General features: G+C 34.4%; 1 protein-coding gene across 1 annotated transcript in view; it reads left to right on the forward strand.

Moving 5' to 3' along the window:
• Positions 1-21,877, forward strand: part of LOC110374538 (probable serine/threonine-protein kinase DDB_G0267686) — a 180,445-nt gene that overhangs the window by 119,560 nt on the left and 39,008 nt on the right. The window contains exons 4-6 of the mRNA XM_049847007.2: positions 9,014-9,111; positions 16,301-16,461; positions 19,671-19,867. Coding sequence (XP_049702964.2) covers positions 9,014-9,111; positions 16,301-16,461; positions 19,671-19,867 — 456 coding nt within the window. The remainder of the gene's footprint in view (positions 1-9,013; positions 9,112-16,300; positions 16,462-19,670; positions 19,868-21,877) is intronic.

Consider the following 21,877-nt stretch of genomic DNA (forward strand, 5'->3'; position numbering starts at 1 on the left):
CAGTCATATAATAATAAAAACCCACATTATAGGAAAGCTATATTATTTTTTATTTTTAGTTCTTATCAAATTCAGATAATTATAGAAGATTCCGATGAATTGAGAACCTCATTCTTTTAGAAGTCGGTTAAAAAATATTACGATACGAAAAATTACATACTTAATTATAACTAATCATTGTAGTACAGAATTCATAAATAGTACGATACAAGTAAATAAGCATAGTAGGTACTATATACCTACTACAAACGTGCGATGCATTTTCACGTAGTAACCCTACAAAACTGTCAGCCGGTTAAATTCTGACTAACTTTCCAGAACAGCTCTTCTAGCTTAAAAATGTCTAAGTACTTCTCATGAATACGCAGCAAACTTCTGCATCAGAATCTGTTAATATTGCTTTAACTACAGTTAGCTGCACATGGCGGTAATTTCGTACTCAAAGCGTCATAAAGTAGTTACAACAGCTATCTTTATTTCTGTTAAGTTACTATATGCTTCATAACAGAAACAACGCCTATTTTATACAGCAGCTGAATAACTGTCAAGGTGTAGTGTGTAATACAACTAAAAGAAAACAGAATACAGCTTATCCAGTATCATGCTTGATAATGGAATTTTATACCAATGTTATACAAAAGATTACACGAACTCTTGAGTAGCAGGTCTTTTTATGATGATTATTCAGTTTGAAGAAATAAAATCCGCAAATTACTAAACTAATTCAGCTGATAGCATTATTATAGCAAGAAATAACTTTAATACATAATTTGGTAATACACTCAGCTTATATTCATATATAATAAAGCTTAACCCTGCATAGAGTTAAATTCTTGGCCAGTTATCTGACTTGTGTGCTGCCTGGGATATTTGCATATTGTCACTATAAAAAATCTTCTGCGGTTTTCTTCAGTTTCCGTTCGTAAAATCCTTTTAAAGTTGAAGGATATTCCAGTAATATATCTTTTATTATTTTATTCTAAGAATATGAAACCATATTCTTATTATGCAATGGTATTATTAAAACAAAATATATCTCCATAATAACGGATCTTTACAATACAAACGTAATATTTATAAATTACGATCGTGATTCGAAATAATAAATAGGCAATATTACATTGTAATTACCTACCTACTTTAGAATTCTAATTTCCTCCACCTTTCAATCTCAAACGTTATTTTGGCTTTAATTTGCTAATATCTTGAATAAAATATCATTAATATCGATATAATTAAACCATCTTCTTGTTACGAAATATTTCAAAGGAACTAAGTATTGCAAAATATAATCTCCAATCACTTTCAGTAGGTATGTACATACAAATTGATTTCTCGATTAAAATGAATGATCATTGGAGCATCTCGATATTTGCTATCGAATTAATCATTATCGATTGCAAAACAAATCGACTTTGGTTGGTAAATCCTTGTAATGTAGATTTTATAATTTGTTTTTGATGTAGATGCGGTGTTTTAATTTTTTTTTCATATATTCTTAGAAGTCTCAAGATTGATTGATGCGTATTCGGCCTTGCATTAGGTCAGGCTATTATCACCAATAAAATTGGGCTTAAAAATAAAGTTTTAGATTTCAGTTTTTATTTAAATAAATGTACTTATTGCGTGTTTTTCGGCGATTATCCTATCAATAGATCCCACAAAACATTACTCATAATCACAAAACACCCTTGATATGTCAACAGCTTGAATCCCGATCTTTTCAGCAATCATTCGCAATTGCGTTAATAATATAATAATAACAATAAATGAATCATTGTATCATTACTGGCACAAGCCAGCCTTGGCCGGACTTGGGCATTTCTTTATTTCCACTCGTAATGACATATGTACATACAGTTTTGAATGGAACAAAATTAATTTTTAATGACTGGCAAATTGCTGATGTCCGTCGAAATACACTTTAGCTAAAGATGGTTTGGTTTGTCATTTATCGGGGATTATAGGCTGAAAGTTATTGATTGAATTTTATATTGGCAGGTTACAAGTTTTTATAGTTTGTTTACGTTTTATCCAATGCGTGGAATGCAAGGTTTGGTCCATTCATTTAATGCGGTGCTTCAAAGAGGAATGGCGGTGTCTTGTCGCTCGTTATTTTAATATCTGGTCCTTTGATACGCGGGCTGGTCTACATGGAAAAGTTCTGCATAAAATTAGCTTTTATGTTTATTAAACACTGCTTTAAATAAAGACGAAACACTTTATTTTAAAAATAATCTATAGGTATTAAATAAACTAATAAAATTGAAATAAACAATAATGTGGGGGGGAAAAGTTTTGTTAGTTGTTTATGTGCACCCTCAATGCTCCGAAACATCTTTCAATCTTGGAAAGCTACACAATCCCCAAGTGACAGGCTATATTTTATTAGGTGTGTACAAGAAGTCTAGTTTCCAAGCTGGTACTTAAACAATGCAGTTTAATTCATCGCCAACATTTCCATACTTTAAAATTAGAAATATTACCCTTACCATTATCTCTTTAAACTCCAACTATATGCAGCCGTAAAATGCACTATAAGGCACAAGGCATAAACATTCCACTAGCGGCCACAGAAAAAGGGGCACAATAACATTTTTATATTTTTTTCGCAACGAGGCAAGCGATAAAGTGTGGTATTTACGAGGCATCGAGGACTACCCACGTGGCGGGAACGGGTTAAGCACGATCTAAATATCTGAGTTCCGTACATTATTGACAGGTTAAATGATGTTTATAATTTTATTTTATTAAGGCAATACTGATTTTGGTTAGAGCGCAGTAAGCTGAACTTGGCTCTTGATAAAATCCAAATATGTATTCGTATAGCCATTGACTCGAAGTCTAGTCCAATTTTCAAAGTTATTTATTTGTTTTTGTTTTGATCTTGAACATGAAAATATGCAATAATAACCAACAGTTTTCCTTAGCGTAAAGGCACATATGACTATTGAGTCGAAACCCAAAAGCTTTATATAGATACGGTAAAACGTATCAAATGCAAATAACAATTCAGAGAACCGATTCTAGTAATTGATTCCTTAATTACTCACAGAATTTCGTATTCAAAAGGACCAAAAAGTTTTGAATGCACTTTCGAGATAATAATCAATTATACAGGAAGAGATTGTGATACCAATCGAAAATAAATTAAGGAAATAAAAGAAGTCTTACCGGTACGATGATGCCTATTTTAGTCAGTTTTAAGTTTAAATATACACAAGGGCCTACTGTCTGTAAAGGATTACCTATTAAAAATGTATGTGAAGAGTTATTATCATGTAGGCAAGTGTATACTTTTTATTTAGTATTTTATAGAATAGAAAAAGTAAACAATTATAATGTTAATCATGTACATAGACAGAGTTAAAATAAAACACTCTGAGAATAAATGCAAATTTTAAAAACAGCGCGGACTCCTAAAATTCAGTGACAATGCACGACACTAAGTTGATAGGGTTAAGCAATACACTGTCAGACATTTTACATATCTTTAAAACATGTGCTTTTTTTGCAACAGGCTGTTATGTGAATTTTACACAATACAATTTATTTATATACCTATTTCTTTAGATACCATTGTTGGACTTTCAGGTGGTTAGCCTTTTCATCTATAGTTTAATATTATCTAATATTATAAAGAGCCAAAATTTGTTTGTTTATAGTGTATAAACTCAGAAGCTACTAAACCGATTTTAAAAAATATTTCACTGTTGGATAACTACACTCTTCCTAAGTAAATTAGTAGTAACAGTAGTTCACATGAAAACGGCATGAAAACGGCTGGTCTTTAAAAAAACATGAAAGACCAAGATCCTCAAAATGGATCCCTCTCACAATAATTCAACCATTAAAGGCCAAAAAAAGAATCATAAATTCAAGTCGTCGCTTTTGTAATGCAGTTCTCAACCTTGGCCTCTACCCACGTGCGGGAACACGTAACTAATGGTATTCGACACAACACCTACTTAGGACCATCTTTATCAATGTAGGTACAAACGTGTTAATTTGCACGCAAGTGTATATCGTTCGTGGGTTTTGAAGGGAACTTTAATCGATACTCGATAGTTAGAAACTAATTGCTGGTGAAGCTATCGATTAACGAGTTGATACATAGCTTTACACGCGTCTTGTGGTAACTGTTTCGCGTGATTTTTGGACAAATGCCCATCTAAAACTGAAATACATGTAAATAAATGTATTTAAAAGTTCAGGGGCAAACAAACAAAATAAAAATAAAGGACAATGGGCACTTTGTATGAGATTTGGTACCCGCTCCAACAGTAACGTATGATATATCATTAGAAAGGTATTTGCGTGATTAATAATTAAAAACTATGGGGCTTGCCCCAATTGGACCAACTGGACCTTGAGGGTGGCGAAGTTGGAGTCGCGCCACAATACGAATTTCAATTCGTTCATGGTGCGAGTTCCAACTCATCACGTCGAGACATTCCTCAAGGAAGAGTTTTGGCCGACGGGTGTCGTATATCGGAGGTTCCGAGGATGGCTACGCGACACCTCGCAGCGTAACACGACGCCGACACTTCGTGTGCATTAGTTTTAAGTAGTTTATATGAAATATGTATTAGTATATGATTTAATGTTATAATATTTATGTATAGTGTTTTCTATGGGCCTTGATGCCTGATTTAAATAAATAAATAAATAAATAAATTAGCTGTCCGATCCGAGTAACGATAAAAATTGAATCGACATAGCAACAAGTATGTCATCCATATATGCAAATTCATTAAGAGGCATATGTCGTCAGTGTAACAATTTTAAACTCAGTTAATAGACATCTTACATTGTTTGAGATACACTCTATTATAATCTAAAGTTTGCAATATTCTATAGAGTCATACTACGGAAACACAATCGTCATCTGATTTGACAAAAGTTCAAAACATTTCTATTCATCTTTTTTTAAGAAGAAATTCATCATTATCTCAGCACCTCTTGACGAGCAAGATTGAGTCGTACTATGTACTATGTTAACATCGTCTCCTGACTTTTCAACCTTAATTGATTGTAAATACTGAAAGACTATCATCAAATACATAAGCTAGTTCTGCGTGAACTGCAAAGGTTTGCACAGTCTTTTTTTAAAGCAGTGGGCAGGCAACCATTCTAAGAAGGCCGAATTCCTGCTTTTTTGTTACTTTACCACTTTTTATTCAATACAGTTAGATTTAAGAACTACATCTACGTTGATGATTTATGAACATTACACATTCTATTAGTCGATGTAACGCGAAATGGACAAGGATTTGGGACTAGTCGTCATAGTAAAAATTTTTCGCCTTGCCAAGACCTACGCAATGGTACTAGAATCAACACTGTTGGACAGGGTACCAAAACGCCCATCGTCCTTTATTATTAGTGTCAATAAAACGTATAAGCTCTTCATTTTGCAACATTAATCTCAAAAAAACACCTTCTTTGTCCATCTTTAAATTAAGAAGCATAAACTAATTAATGGAATAAACGCAATCAAAACTCATAAACCCATATTAACAGGGTAACCCCACTTGACATAATTCCGTGGACGACCGTGTCCTCGTGTAAGCAGAATTTAGGTTACCCTAGTGCTCTCAACGCTTTTGTTTTTCGTGTTATGCACTAACTGACTGGGAGAGCGTAACTGCCCGCCTCATGTGAAATAACGAGGAGAGGGGAGATTGTAAAGAAATGTGCCGCGTGGTTGCGGAAGAATGGGTCACCCTATTCTGTAGGTAGGAACTTGGCTAGGAACTGAATTAATAGTAGATAAATATAGAAGTTAATCTTTATGTATGCTGAATAAAATAACCAAACATCTGAGCATTCTGTTGCTTACAATTACAACCTTAACCCACGTGCTTTTAAAAAGAATAAAAACTAGACCCATTCAAAAAAATCATACAAAAGCTCTGAGCTTACCAAATATGGTAGATGTGCTAACAATGCAACTTTATTAATCAGTTAAGTATTTCGTAACATAACAATTGACATAGATACAAATAAGAAGTATAAAACCTCTTTAGTAACACCAGAACAAATTGATATAGATAAACACAAGAAACTAACACTCAATATCAACAACTATGTAAGATACGTACCTATAACGGAACGTAAGCTTCAGAACATACGTTAACTACACCTGTTTGGTAAACAATGCATTAACATACCACTTACAAGACACGTAAACACTAAGATTAATGGCTAAATACCAAAGGGCATGAAAATAAATATTTGTACGGATAATTGCTCATACGAAGTTTCAAAGACGGTTATACAATCAAAAGATTAGTGATTGAAACAAAAGAAAACGCTTTGGGAATATAGTGTAAACAAAATGCGGATGGATGAGAAGTTGACTACTCTAAATATTTTAAAGATGTTGGAAATTCCTTAAATAATTTTGAAAAGAATCACCCTCATTCAAGGGCTCCAAAAAAGTAGATCAACTTATTTACCAAAAATAACTGAAGCTTTACTGGTAAGCAAGAGTAGTGATTAACGATCAGTTCTTCTCTGTCTGAGAATCGACATGTACCCAGCAGTGGGAGAATAAAAAGGCTGATGATGATAGTGGCTCAACTTAGACAAATTCAAAACATTTGAGAACTAATGAACAAATCAACTGGCAAAGTGTCGGCCCCCACGCTAAAAGTTAAACCAATGACGTCCATGAAAGAATCAAAACGGGTGAAATTTTGGGCACAATAGATAAAATACTCGTCCAAAATAAAGCAGACTGTCATCCGCTATTTTACAAAACTGCAACTTCATGCTTCGAATAACCTCGTTATTATATTGTTAAAGCAGCTGAATGTCAGCCAAATGCACAGCTTTTGGGTTTATGCTGTAATTATCGTTAATTGCACCTAATTAGTAGTAGATGATATTTAGCTATTATAGTTAATGTACTGATATGAATGAATTAGTAATTCGATAGCTATTTACATTAATTTGTAGTTACAACTTAATCCTTTGTATCATCATCTGTTAGGATTAGTCTATAATACCTAAGTAGAACATACATACATATTTCTCTACTATACTTAATCATATGCGTCACCTCCACTGATATTCCTGGTAAAATCTTAACCCTCATAGACTTTATACCCCTAATTACTCATTGCCTTTCTTAAATGCTTTGGGTATTATAAAACTTGCTCTCAATCCTACATGAAAAAGCTTTATCTTTTAGTCCAACTACTGCAGTCTAACCTACATCTAAATCCCTCTTCACATCAACTTCATTACCGTGAACATTTGCAAAGTCAAACAGAATGTAAAATAAACACTCTTCCACAATATGCTAGCCTGGTACCATCACTATTGTTTCAACCGAGCCACGCCGAGGCTGTGAGCACAGATAAGCTCTTCAATCCACTGAATTCAGCTCAGTTTCATGAATTCAGCACTGAAATTGTGTTTGAGTGTCAATGGTGTCACGGTTGCGTGGTTTTGTGGTGTAATGCTGGTTTTAGTTTTGATGTTATACTACTACTTTTGGAGATTAAGGCCTTTTGTTTAAACCTCTGCTAACATGACATGCTTCAGTTTACTTTTGGGGATTAAGTCAAAATCCTTTTCTTTAAAAAAACATAAGGCGTGTTTAAAAAAAAACCCTTTTGAGATTTAGGAAGGTGAAAATAAACATTCTGTCATAAAGAAATTGGCAGCCAAAACATCAGTCCCAATTATTGTTTCCGTGTCCAATCAAATAAAACACCCAATCTTCCTGGAACTAATTTTATTCCCAACAGCAACATTAGCCCATATAAAATTTGCTTCCTGACACGAAATGGAAATAATAACGTCGCCTCACAATTTGTAGCCACCAAAAGATAATGTGACGGAACTTTATCCGCCGTAGTCCCGGTTTTAGCCAAACGTGACGTATAAATATCATCGCGGATATAACTGCGGTCCTATTGCGTATACTGCGGACATTTTTACTGGGCTCTGGTTGGCTTGGTTTTATTTTTAGCGTGATTTTAAAGCTTGGATTCGGGAAAGTAACTTGGTAGGTAAACCACAAACCTAAGTAGGTACCCATCTAATAAGTTTTAGAAAACTGAACCCCCTAATAGTGCAGAAGTTTCAATTTCAAAAATCAAAGCTCGAAATTTTATCAAGTAGTAGAATGAAATGAAATGAAGAACCCATGGAAGACTATATTACTGTGGCAAACTTTTCTCCTACCCCTTTTCGCTAGTCGCAAGTTTTTGCAAATGGGCTCTTAACCATACACTAACCATACATACGCTTATTCCCTATTCAAGTCTATTGAACCTTTGGTCCAGTCTATACTTAAACCCTACCTACTGCTAATCCACTTCAATAGCAGCAAATATTTAGAAAACATAGCCATCAATACCCTCCCGCTTGACTCTTACAATGCGGGTGAATTTGGCCACAGTCCAACAAACGTCCCCAGTGGACACCCCGTGTGTCGACGCGATTTATACCCTCTCCGATATCCTAGCTTTAATTGAGTATTGCAGCTGGTTTTGGAAAAGGGTGCTTTTTAATTGGCATTTTGGAACGCAAGTTCTTACCTGTAGGTAAATGATACTTTGTTTGTGGATTTTTCAAATGGTGTCATTTCATTCGATTGTTAAACATTCTTAGGTGATGAGTAGTAGTATAAATTATTTAAGATATTATTATACCTTCTACAAAAGTATATCTGACTAGCTTCTGTCTGCAGTTTCACCCGCGTCCCGACATAACTGCTTCCCATAGCCAGATGGTGACAAAAACTATCCTACGTCCTTCTGCCGGGTACCTTCCCCTCTTATTTTCAGCTTAATCGGCCCAGCCGTTCACGCGTGATGGCCTGACCAAGGTATATAGGTATTGATTTTGTACATGGAAGATAAGGGTTGCTATTTTTTATTTATAGGTATTAGGTTGACGTCTACATCTTCCATAATGCATAAATCAGCCACATTTCAAAAACTTGCTCTTTAAATAATGAAAGCCAGTACTAAAGAAATTTATCATTTGTTCCCAGGTGACATCGAGGACTGCATAGTAACGCCGGCGTACCAGGGCCAGTTCACACCGCTGCCGGAGGCGCTGTGCGACTGCATCATGGACTTAACGTCGCAGGTGTGTATTGAGCCTAAGTTATGAAGTTGAACTTGTGGATGGTTCAGTGTTATGTCGAATGAATGCATATGAATGTTACAAAGAAAGAATGGTATATTATGTCTAACGTATTCATGAACAAAGAATTATGGGGGATATAAATACAGACTCATCAATCTATACTTCATGTCTTGTAACTGAAACATGAAAACTATACAGGATTTTTTTGACCATAGTGTTTGCATGGGAATGGCTAAGCATCTTCTTAGAAAGGTACTTTGGACCCTTAAATAAAATCACTCAAAGTTAAGTACATTCACAGTTACGGAAAATTCAATAACACTTTCCAACCAGGAAATCGAATAAGCGACCTCAAACCTAACTAGGTCTAGTTACTATAGGGCTATTGCGTGATAGTACCAATAAAGTTATAGCATATAAATAACAATTTGTATGTATGTCTGTATGTCAGCTCAATGAGGTAATCATAGGGCGTGGAATTACCCAAATCGACGTAAACGATATAAATCATACTCTTTATTACTGAGCCCCAGTTGGGTTTACAACTTTATAAGTGAAACATAAAGTAATAAAGTTTTTAACTGCCAATAAATTAATGTCGAATCGTTCTTCAATGTTATACAAGTTGACCGATATATCGACATTGTTATGACTTTAGATTTGCTGTTGTATGTCATATTTTCGTCGTTTTTACATCAAAAAAGTTGTAACACTCTTATAACTCATTATAACTCGTATAATCAAACTTTCCTTGAAAGTACCTAGGTAACTACTTCACTGTCACTTCATATATTACCAATTTGAACCAATTTGTCATGAAATATTTAACATATTAGAACTGTAATAGAAACACAAACTTAAGTTCCACTCTACCTCATCACATAAAACTCCACTTCTAAGCATATTAAAAAACTTGTAAAACCAACATAAAATTACAAAGATGACTATCTAAATAACCGCTCTACATATCACAATGAAACTTTAGCCTGTGATAGCCAAATATTTAGCATTTAATTAACAAAAGAACTTGAAACAATAGGCTTGCGAATCGGAACAGAGGATTACAATTACATTGATTCGGAATTAATTTTAGATTACTCGCAAACTGTAGACTTTCAGTCGGCCGATAGTTTGTTTGGGCTCATAAATCAGTATGAAGATAAATGTTAGTATGCACATAAAAAGGATCAGGTATTTATATGCATAAAACCGACTGAAACTGTCATTGAACCGACTGTCATTGAATATCTTTGGCAGCCGTTACGGGTAGTCAGAAACCAGTAGATCTGACAACCAGTCTTCCCAAGGGGTAGTGAGTTACCCGGTAACTGGGTTGAGGAGGTCAGATTGGCAGTTGCTTCTTGTAAAACGCTGGTACTCAGCTGCCGACCCCAACATAGTTGGGAAAAGGCTCGGGAGATGAGGCCGATTGAAAAAAAAAATTGGTCAACTGTCGGCCGACTGTTTAGTCTGCAGTATGCGAGTACTTTTAATTACACTTTAGTTTACTGCTTTCACTGTAAGTATTATTGTTTTGTAGAGCACATTCACTTGTTTTTTCGCTTCTTTTGTTGGCTTTTGGCAACAAAGACTTGAAGAGATATGAGAAAAAATATTTTGGGTATCGTATGATGAGCTTTGCAATTAACATTTTGCAAAAGAGCCTCTATAAAATAAATTGTTTTATCTACTGCAGTTCGCCAAATTGAACTGCATTTATGTATTTCGCTATCATAAATATACAAATAAAAATATATTATGTATGACAGCTTTCATTAATTTAGACCAGTTTCATAAATTCAAGCTCACGTGGAGGTGATTGACCCCCTATAATTTTTTTAGGTATTACTAAAATTATCTGGTAATATTCTATAGTTAATAATAAATCATATAAGATAGTTCTGCTCTTTTTATTAAAGTCGATTAGAAAATAAGATAGATGTGATGTTTTATAAAATGTGAAAACACCAACGCATGTTTTCTAATTATATTTTTATAACTCCAATGAGTAAGGTGAACGAAAATTTTGGGGATACCAGGACTTTAAGTATGAAATCGTCAATCCGCTTGGAGCAAGCGTGGTGATTACGCATACTCCTACTCTGCGCGAGAAGAGACCGCAACCCTGCACTGGAAAAAAGACTGATGATGATGATAGACAATACCAATATCGTATTCCTAAAGTTCTTAATTCCTATAAGTACATTACACGCAGCTCCTTCATAGCTTTTACAAAATAGCAATCCATCACGTTAGCAACAATTTAATCAAACATCTGTTACACTAATAAAAACGCCAATCAACCAAAGCAACATAGTAAAAGAAATAAATAATATAATTAGTAAATTATTCAAATTAAGTTAATTTGCATACGGCACGGATAGATCGATGGAACTTGGCCGTGAAATGTTGCTAAAATAAAAATATAATACTGGTTTAGGAATGTAAACCTGTTTCGGTGTTTGTCTTCATGTGTGGTGTAAGTTGTGGTTTTAATAAATTATTTTATTGACAGAATTAATTTTGTTTACGCTTGAAATATTAGGCATGTAGTTTCACTTCGTTCATAAAAAAAATGGTGATTAGATTTTAGGTTCGACCATAAAACATTTTTATACAACGCAAAACTTGAAAAGTCTTACACATTGTCTTCAGGGGTATAATCAGATCTTCAGGTAACTAACAGTCATCATCCTCCGAGCCTTTTTCCCAAACTATGTTGGGGTCGGCTTCCAGTCTAACCGGATTCAGCTGAGTACCAGTGCTTTACAAGAAGCGACTGCCTATCTGACCTCCTCAACCCAGTTACCCGGGCAACCCGATACCCCTTGGTTTGACTGGTGTCAGACTTACTGGCTTCTGACTACCCGTAACGACTGCCAAGGATGTTCAATGACAGCCGGGACCTACAGTTTAACGTGCCATCCGAAACACAGTCATTGGTGTCTAAGATATACTTAGAAAGTACATACAAACTTAGAAAAGTTGCCTGACCTGGAATCGAACCCGCGCCCTCATACTCGAGAGGTTGGTTCTTTGCCCACTAGGCCACCACGACTTTGCCTTTAGGTAACTAACAGTATCCTCACATTATTAGACCAAAGATGGGCCTAGGAATTTTGCCTCATGTCTTCAAAATACCTCATGACCGTACCTAAACTCTTTAAAATATCTGACTCCTATACCCCATATCTACAATATTCGACCTCAAACGACCTAAAAACGCTAAAAATAAATCCCGCTGTCGCTTACACCTTGTACCACTTCGTCCAGTCATTCGAGGTTGCAAGGAATTCTGCCATCATGGTCTTTTTGCCGATACACTCCTAAAAATAACTGCGCCATGAGCTCATTGCAGAGTAATCGCCATATTAAATCACCATCAATTTGAATTTTCAATTTAATTAACCAATTTAACGATGCATTAAAAAGTAATTGAAAATGGCGCGGTTTTTACTAGTAACCTTATGGCCTTTTGTGATCGGGTCATTGTCTGTCGTCTCCACGTTACCAAACAACCAATTTCATAGTAAATCAGCGAACTTGTGTAAATTCTTACAATCTTATTTCTATAAACAATCTAGGTATACAATATCACTTAAATTCCTTATCACTATTAATCACAACAAAATCAGATAAGATACAAAGGAAATTTATTGCTTTTCCATTAATTATATCGATACAAAGTTATAAACTTGGTTCTTGAAATTACAGGTATCTAAGTTTGCTCAATTAATTTGTCAGTTACGCAAGATTATGGCCTAATTCCACATCTTATTGGACAAGGAATGTGGCAGCCGACAGGTCTTGTAGACAATGCCACTCGGAATTTCAATCAGGATTGCATTAACATTGTAATATAGTGTTTGAAGTAGGACTTAGGTGAGGTAGCTGGCACGCTCCTGGGTAGGGCAGCCATCAGTTTTGCTTTCCCCGGATTCATCCTGATTTAAAAACTTGCTCAGGCTAGAGGAGAAAGGACTCGGGATAGTTCCGTGGGTTCCAAAAAGGACAAAATCAGGCATCACCATCTTTAGCCATGAAAAGCAAATTGATTGATTGAAAGATATGCAAATGAATTTAAATAAATGTTAGGTTAACTACATAAAACCAATACGACCCTCCAAAAATACAGCATTTTCAGAGAATTTGAGGACTATTCATATTCTTTTCAGATATGGTAACCCTATCCCAGATAGGATTTAGACCGGACTGTCCAAGCGTCTGTTTTGAGTAGTTTCCGATAGTTATTATTGTTTTAAAGCCCTAGGCTTGGAATGCTTTACTGGTGTCTGATTTAAGACAAGCCATTACTATGTCAAATATTTTACTGAAACCAGTAAACTCTAATTTATTTACGTTGTTCATATTTTGATTACATTTTGATATAAGATCTTTTAGCATTTCTCAGAACATTAATGGCTATGTTATTGTATATAAATTATACACTATTTTATATATTCGTAATAATTGTTTGATTGCTTGAATTTCTAATTTGTAGCAAAAACGAGTTTTTTGTTTACTTTCCCATAGGCATTTTTGAAGGCCAAATGCGAAAAGGTGTTTAAGAACGTAATTTGGTGATTCTTTAAACACACAAGACTAACTCTATTGAGTAAACATCAATTGCTATTTGCATATTCACTTTATGGACTCTTACACATGTGTATTATGAACCAACCACATGTTTCTAACAAATACATTCAACTAAATCAAATGACATTAATACCAAAGAACCGATCGGTCCCATTCATCGACCTTTTAATGAAAGACCAAAACATAAAGATCATTCATGGCAATACACTTTATATGAGACATTGCAACACTCGCACTAAAACAGACGACAGTTACCATTGTGTCATACAGAGCATTCTTTGAACCACGCCTTTGCCAAATCGCTTAACATAAAGGTCTCAGATATCGTAACGTGCATTAATAGCCCAAACAGGTTTAATATATCACAACTTGTCTGACTTAAGCCCCAATTATTCAGCACTCGACTAACAGACTCTTTAAATGTGTCAACTGCTTTAATTGCCGAAGAAAACGGTAAACAAGAAGAAATAAGGGGAAATGACTCAATTAAATGTCGCAGTTTTCATTTTTGAAATGGCTCCAGGTTATGTTTAATGTGAGCGCGTTGGAAAGAATTTAATTACTTAGACCGGGAATGACGGCCATCTCATACATGTTTTAAATGAAACCGAGGTAAAAGGTTATGAAGATATGTTAGCAAAGCTTAACTTTAATGATGACAGTTAAGTCAAAGCATTCGCAGAAGCAACTCGTGATATGGCAACCAAGAAACATGAGGTCACAGTTACCGCAGAAACGGTTGTATAATAGAATGTAATATCGATTACAAAAGACACTGCATTAATCTAAATCAATAAAACGTACGCTCGATTATTTAAATCACTTAATCGATAAACTGCGTACTACATTTTAAATTATATTTACGTACATTTCTCAATAGATGCTCATTAATATCTGCCACATTCCATGTCGCGAAGGCTGGCTTACCCAACAATGCTTAGATTGTCCGTTGATAATTGAACAAGATCAAATTTGCCTTGATTGAATTGATTTATTAGTCATAGTTAAATGAAGGAACGAGGCTTTAACCACAGGTGAATGTTTGAAGATCTTTATTTCTGCATAAAATATTGAAGATATTAAAACTATTGAAAGTATTGATAAAAATATCACCGAAGACAATATTATGATTGATGAAATGCTTAAACAAATGATCGATAGTACTGATACGAGATAAAAAGTAAGACTTAATCTAGATTTAGATACAAACAGGAATGTTATTACAATGTATATCAGAGAACTGCCTGAGGCAGGTAAGGTAATAAATTATTTAGAGTTCAAAGACCTTAGTAATGTAGTTGCAGTGACAAGTTGCTGGCTTATCGCTTACGTGCGCTATTGCTACTCGGTTTCATTTGCTGACTGCGAAATTTACGCGAACGATATGCGGTTGTACACGATTTATCGTTTTCGAATGCAGTATAGGTCTAATTTCAATTAGTTAGGATTTTCAACTTGATCGCGTGGAATTTATTTTTTTAAGTTTCTGTTATGTTTTAATTTAATGGTAAACTTAAATAGAAAGTAGCTGATTAAAATAACTTTGCAGATGATATAAACTGTACAGTAATGGGTGCATGGTTTTATTTTTAAAAGTTTAGGTACACAAAGAATAATATTTCTATGCCTGCTGTTAACACGCTCAACGACCATGACGTGAAACGAAGAAGCTTAGATAAATATTATCTGAATAGATCGACGATGATACCTTTTGTAAAAACTAGGTCAAGTCCATATCATATTCACAATAGGATTCCATTGCCTTAAATAGTAGTGGATTAAAGTGTTTGCGTGTACTTGTACGGTCAAACAAATAATCTGCCAAACATCGAGCTTGGTTTTTTCCATAGCTTTCAATGCTTTGAGCATATAATCTGTTCATCATTTTATTTTATTTTGATGTTATTTATAACTCTCTCGTGTTGTAATCGAGCGTCAAAACAGTCTTAAGTAATGTGAACTTCATTTGTTTTTCTTCTGTACACTTGATGTTCAGAATAACAGTGACCACTTTTTCCTCAGTCCGTAGATACACTATTATTATAACGATTCCTATCTTGACCAAATACGAGATTCAATGGCAGCTGTCCAAATAGTGAAGGTCACTACAGATGAAGACATTCTGCTAACTCAACCAGATCTAGATTGAAATTGATTGATAGACCAAGTTTGGGCTCGCTTGAGTAATCAAGCTACAGATGATAGATCACAGGTTGAATGGCAATATACTGAGTTTCTATGCAATTCTATTGTTGGACATCTAATCCATTTTATAGTATTGCTTCGTGAGCATAATGCGTTTATAATTTTTGGTAGTCTTGCTGACAGGTTATGAAAGATGTTGAGATACAGTATTTGATTTGGTTTGTAAATAGATCAGAAAAAAATGCTAGCATACTGAGTTTAATGATAATTTACCCGTCAAGTTTTGGTTGGCTATAAGAATGGTTCCAATTGAAAGGTTCAACAAAAAAATTTAGTTGTGAAATTCCAAATCTTCTTTAGGTAAACTTTGTATTCCTTAGTGAAATATCAGTCATCAAAGAATTACCAACTAAACTACCATTACTTAAAGTCCATTTTTTTGTTGCAGGGTCAATCAGCGACGCTAGAAAGTATACGGACCTCATTGTCCGCGAAATTCCCATCGATGCAGACTCCATCACAGGAGGTAGTCTACGACACATTAGCCCAACTGATGCAGGAGAGGAAAATATACCAAACGTCGAGGGGCTTCTTCATAGTCACGCCAGAGTAAGTTTTTTATTGCTTGACTATGAATTTGAAACTAGTTTCGATACAAACTTCATGGAGCTGGAATTTACTGCGAAAGTTGAGGTTATTGTAAAATTCATGGCGGTTTGGACTATAATTTTAGAGTTGATTTTTATTGTCATCTATACTTTGAATTTAAAATTTATAAACAATTATATATATTTTATAACAGCACTAGTAAAAAATGGTGTCAAATAAATTAAACAATTGGCAATGGAAATTAGAATAACTTTGCTATTTAACACAAAAAGCTGGCAAAAAAACTCGTAACTAGATTTCACGGCAGATATCAGTTATACAGATACTTTTTTATTAAAATTCAATTCACGGACAAAGTGTGATAAAATCTTGATTTAATTGATCAATTCAACAGCCGTTATGAATACAAATGAAATGTTGACGTCAGGCAGATACATATTCCACATGTCGTTACCTAAGCCCAAAAAGGAGTAGTACACGGCTTAAATATTTATTAAAATCTCAAATAACATGAGTCACAACCCCATTTTAGTACGCAGGTGATACCAAGTGGACATGTTTCACGAAATTGAACGCGCATTGCGTTCAGAGCACCAATTTTGGCGCCAAACTTGACACTGCGCGGATTCAAAATGGCGCTTGGCGAGTCAATTTAGGAGACGAATAATTGGTTGGATAATCCGACGTGCATCGTAATAAATCTAGCGAGTTTGTGGTTACTTCAGTTTTATTCATTTTTCAAGGTGGATAAAATGATTCTCAATAAATGCATTGGATATGCTCCTTGTTTACGATATCCATAGAAAATTCTAAAACTATTAAACTGGTATAAAAATATAATCACAATAAACATAATCTAATTGAAATCATTCATGGAGCTGTGGTCAATTTCATCAAATGTGGTGGATTAGATTTTGCGGTCGCCATTTTTGTTTCGAATCAACGTACGAATAATGTAGCGTTCATTATTTACGTTTATATCTCACTTATTAAATTGTAGGCGTATCTGAGTACTTGACCTGACATCATTACGTCTGTTCGTCCTTCCAATGCCACAAAAAGCAATAATTCTTCCATTCGCTTATTAAGACTGTATCGTAGGTGTCATTTCATAATGTGTGAGGTCGATACATTATTTCACAAAGGCGATTGCTTATTATCTCAGCAATTCATACATTAACTGCAGTGTGTGAATTTTTAATAAAAACAAGGTTGAGAATCGTTTTTAGATTTTAGGAACTCAAGGTTAGCTGGGGTCCATTATTGCAATTTTGCAATAGCACTAATGGATATGCTATAGCCTACTGACTCATAATTCATTGCCGATATCTCATTCATTGAGCAAACCTGAAAAGATTTAGATTCGTATTTCATGTTCTTTATTTTTATTTCAAAATATTTATCTAAAGTTTGCTGTATTAACGTCATTTTTTATCTCAAACAAGTTATTTATTCCTTTTGAGACTAGATTTTATTATGCAAAAAACATTAACTGGTAGCTGATGAAATGAATATCTAGTAAAGTGTCAAGTTTTATCTACTTTATGTCACATTATTTTATAACGCCCACCGTAAAGAAATTGTTGCAAACTTGGATAACATTGCAAAAACCATAAATGGCTTGCAAAACTGTAATAATGCTTTTAAAATTATTATTCCAGTTGTTCGAACTAATAAAAACAGAGTTGTTTACTCTGGTAATGCCAAGATATGGAGATAGTGAAAACTATCTCATAAATCTTATTTTAAACGATGAAACTTCACACGACATTTGTCATATCTTAACCAAGACACAAAGAGAACACAAAAATAAAGATAATCAATTTAATGCAAAGTGTCGACATTCAATTGTCAATTACCTAATGGCAATGACGCAGCCGCAAAATGTTTCCGTTAACTAACAAATTGATATGACAAAAACACCATGAGGTATTAATGAAGGCAAAAAATATCGCCAATGAATTATATGGTGGCAGAATCCGGGTAACGATGACCGAACATCTCCACAAAGGAATTTAAACCTTAACGTTAATATTGAAGGTATAATATCATTTGACAAGAATCTTATAGAAGATATGATTAGATAACATAAATAATTCCCAGCCAATCATTAAAATAAATAGTGTGTCTTATTAGTGGGTTTAAATTTTGTTTTGTCACTAGAAAAAAAAAATGATACGTTAGTGGCAAAATAAATATTAAAGGTTGACAAAAAGACGGATGAGCTTACGCATAAATTAAGAGTAAGATGGCACCTGATGGAAATTAAAATAAAACTAACGAGGAAGCTGAAAATGACAATAAATAAATTAAATCAGAACCCAAACATTCTGATTTCAATTCTATTTTCAAACAGATTTCAACAGAAGACTTGATGCATTCATTTGCAATTCAGTCAAAGCATGTACTCAATGCGGCTCTTTCATCGATTGCATACCGACATACTATCCATCTGAACAGGGATCTTATCTAAAACTAGTTGCGACTGCGATCGACATCAACTAGTTCTTGTTATCAAAATGAGGCCAAACTTGTACATATCTTGAATAATTTAAACCAGATCCTGGCTTGGTTCTGCAAAAAATCCAAAGCTTACTTCGGTTTAATTAGATTCATTTACATTTTCTTGTCTTTGCTGTTTCTCTGTCGGAGCTTTTAGAATGAATTTATTTGTTGTAGGACTATTTGTATCTTTAATACATTTCTTTGAAGTTACAAAAATTATTACATATCTTGTCTACGTAATTTTCTTGTCTATTTTATTTTCATTATTTCATTGGTTGATTGCCCTTTCTATTGAATCTGCGCTTCTATTGACTTCCACGATAGTTCTAGGTTAGTCGTATTGGACGCCTCGTAAATTCCTATTTGGAAGCATTTACCTTTTAAGGGTATTCTTGTTTGTAAGCAGTTTTCTTGTTAACTAGCTGTATTCTGAGAATATAACGGAAATAGGTTTTAGTGAATTTTCATGTTTCTTCTTAAGTGATAGTTCGTGTAGTTCGGTCAAAGTTTAACACGGTTTTTTTGTGCAAAGTTTAAGAACTTCAACTAGGTTGCCAAGAACTCTAGCTTATAAAAAAAGTATACTTATCTTTATAGGTTGCTCATACTACTCCAGTTACTTTAATACAACCTACTGCAGTATACAGTACCTTTAATGACTTAATCAATTTGTAATCTTCCACATCATAAACCATTTCTTTCAGACGCCGTAGATCCCGATCAAGATCGTCCTCGCGTCACCACGCGAACAGCATCGAGGATGACTGCCCTTCCCCCCGAACTATCCTCATGTCGGACCAAGAAGCGTTGCACCAGCTCTATGGGGAGATCACGACCCTCAGAGATGGGGCGGTCACGCACCAGTGCGTGCAGACTAACCTTGCTGATGTCATTTGTGGTGGTAAGTAGAATTTGGCTCAATGTTCCCCATTGATGATGTAGATTTCATGTCAGTGTTGCATCATAGAGCAAGAGATGAGGAGTTTGAGTGTCTTCTGGATTTAGACGAGCTTTCATTACAATTTTAGCTTGAGTTGGGATTTTGTTAACAGCTTAAATCATAGTCGTTATATTAAATGAATGTTGTCTGCACAAAGTAATTCCTCAAACGCCACATTACACATAACTGCTACGCCACCATTTTTACTAGAACAACATGTTGATAAATCACGTAATATTTCACGACTATGTTCCGAGAAATTGTGGTAGCTTTTGCCAAGTTATGCACATAATACACATCCATTAACTTTATACCCTGAAGTACCAGTTCAATAAACTTATTCAGGTTACTAAGGTCATACAAATAAGTTTCTGAGAAGCGACTGCCTTAGTCAAGCACTACCGCATCAGGGAATATTTTTGTGTAGTTAAAAGACTTATATGGCGATAAAGGCTAAATTCGCATAATAAGTGCTGAAAAACGAAGCGTGGTGAAATGTGGGCCAGCCTGCAATGGCCTGATTTTACACTGCATTGCCAACACTGTTACTATGAAAATTCACGTTGATTTTCATTCCCTTTTGTATGCAGAATATTCCATCGGAATTGCAGCTCATATTTCCGACATCTGAGTCGTTTGTAAGGTTACAAATTAACATTTTTGTATATTTTTTTGGACTGTTTGCTTAAGTGAACAGTAATGTCTTGTTAGGTTAATGTTGAAACGTTTGACGGTTTTGCTGTGTACACATTTCTGCGAATCATCAAAACATGTTGAACATGTAGAACAATTGTTGTTTTTTTTAACATTTGATATGCATAATATTAAAAGATTTTTGCCCTAACATCAAAGATTTTTCGAAAACCCGTAGTTCGAACTGTTCTTTGCAGATATGCTTTTAAGTTTTATTCTGTGGGAACTATTTTTGGTATCAAAGGAGCGCCGGAATGAGCTATAAAACGGTCTCGGCTGAAAATAGCCCGAATAGTGGTATAACGGACTTTGATGCATTTACGGTCAGAAAACGGACGTTGTACTTTCAAAGAAGACCATGTTAAAGTATAGAGAGTTATGCGCCCTTTGTAAGAAAAACTTTGACAATTATATTCAGACAAACAATTATTTACGTAGGTAATTAAATTATTTATAAGAGGAATAATTAGATATGTTTAAGTTAAGGCTTTGAATCTCGGCTTATTTATTTTTATTAGAGCTTTTGATACACTTGATGCTTTTATCGATTAATTTATTTTTAATCTTTCAACGATAACAATATCCTAGTACTTTTTAATTCTGAAAGACCTGTAAGGTCACAACAATCACACGATATTTCGTGAGCCAATTTGTTTTAGACATAACAGTTAAATATTATACGTCCGCTCGTCTGTCACGGACCAAATTTTATTAAAGAAACATTGCTATTGTTTGAAATAACTACAGTTCTACAAAGAAATGCAGACCGATTAGTCATGATCGATTGGTCGTAATCGATAACAATGTTACTCGAATGATAAATCGAATGAAACGATTTTGGGAATTCACACGTTTTTTTTGTGAATGTTGATCGTAGTTACGTTTTATTGAAAGTCGTTTTCAATGCGTAGGTAAATGATTTCAAGCTGAAATGCGTATATTGTTGAAATGATCGGTTTTCGGATACAAATGAAATTAGAGAGTTTTATCAATCATTGGGGAAATGGGCTTTTGTAATTTGATTAGTTTGCAATTTTATTATCCAACACTTTTAATAAATAAACTTTTGCTTTAATAGCCCTAATTTATTTTTCTTGAAATAGCTAATACCTACAGTTATTTAGGTTCATTATGCTTGATTTCTATGTAAAGGTTTTATTTATGTCACATTTATTGACTTATTCGTTTGGCTTAGGTACCTACAATGTTAAAAGTTCTATGGAAAAGCGTAAGCAATGAATGAACAACTATTACTTAGAAGCAGCATGTGAGTAATGA

This window comes from Helicoverpa armigera, chromosome 4 (genome assembly GCF_030705265.1).
Source record: "Helicoverpa armigera isolate CAAS_96S chromosome 4, ASM3070526v1, whole genome shotgun sequence".
NCBI lineage: Eukaryota > Metazoa > Arthropoda > Insecta > Lepidoptera > Noctuidae > Helicoverpa > Helicoverpa armigera.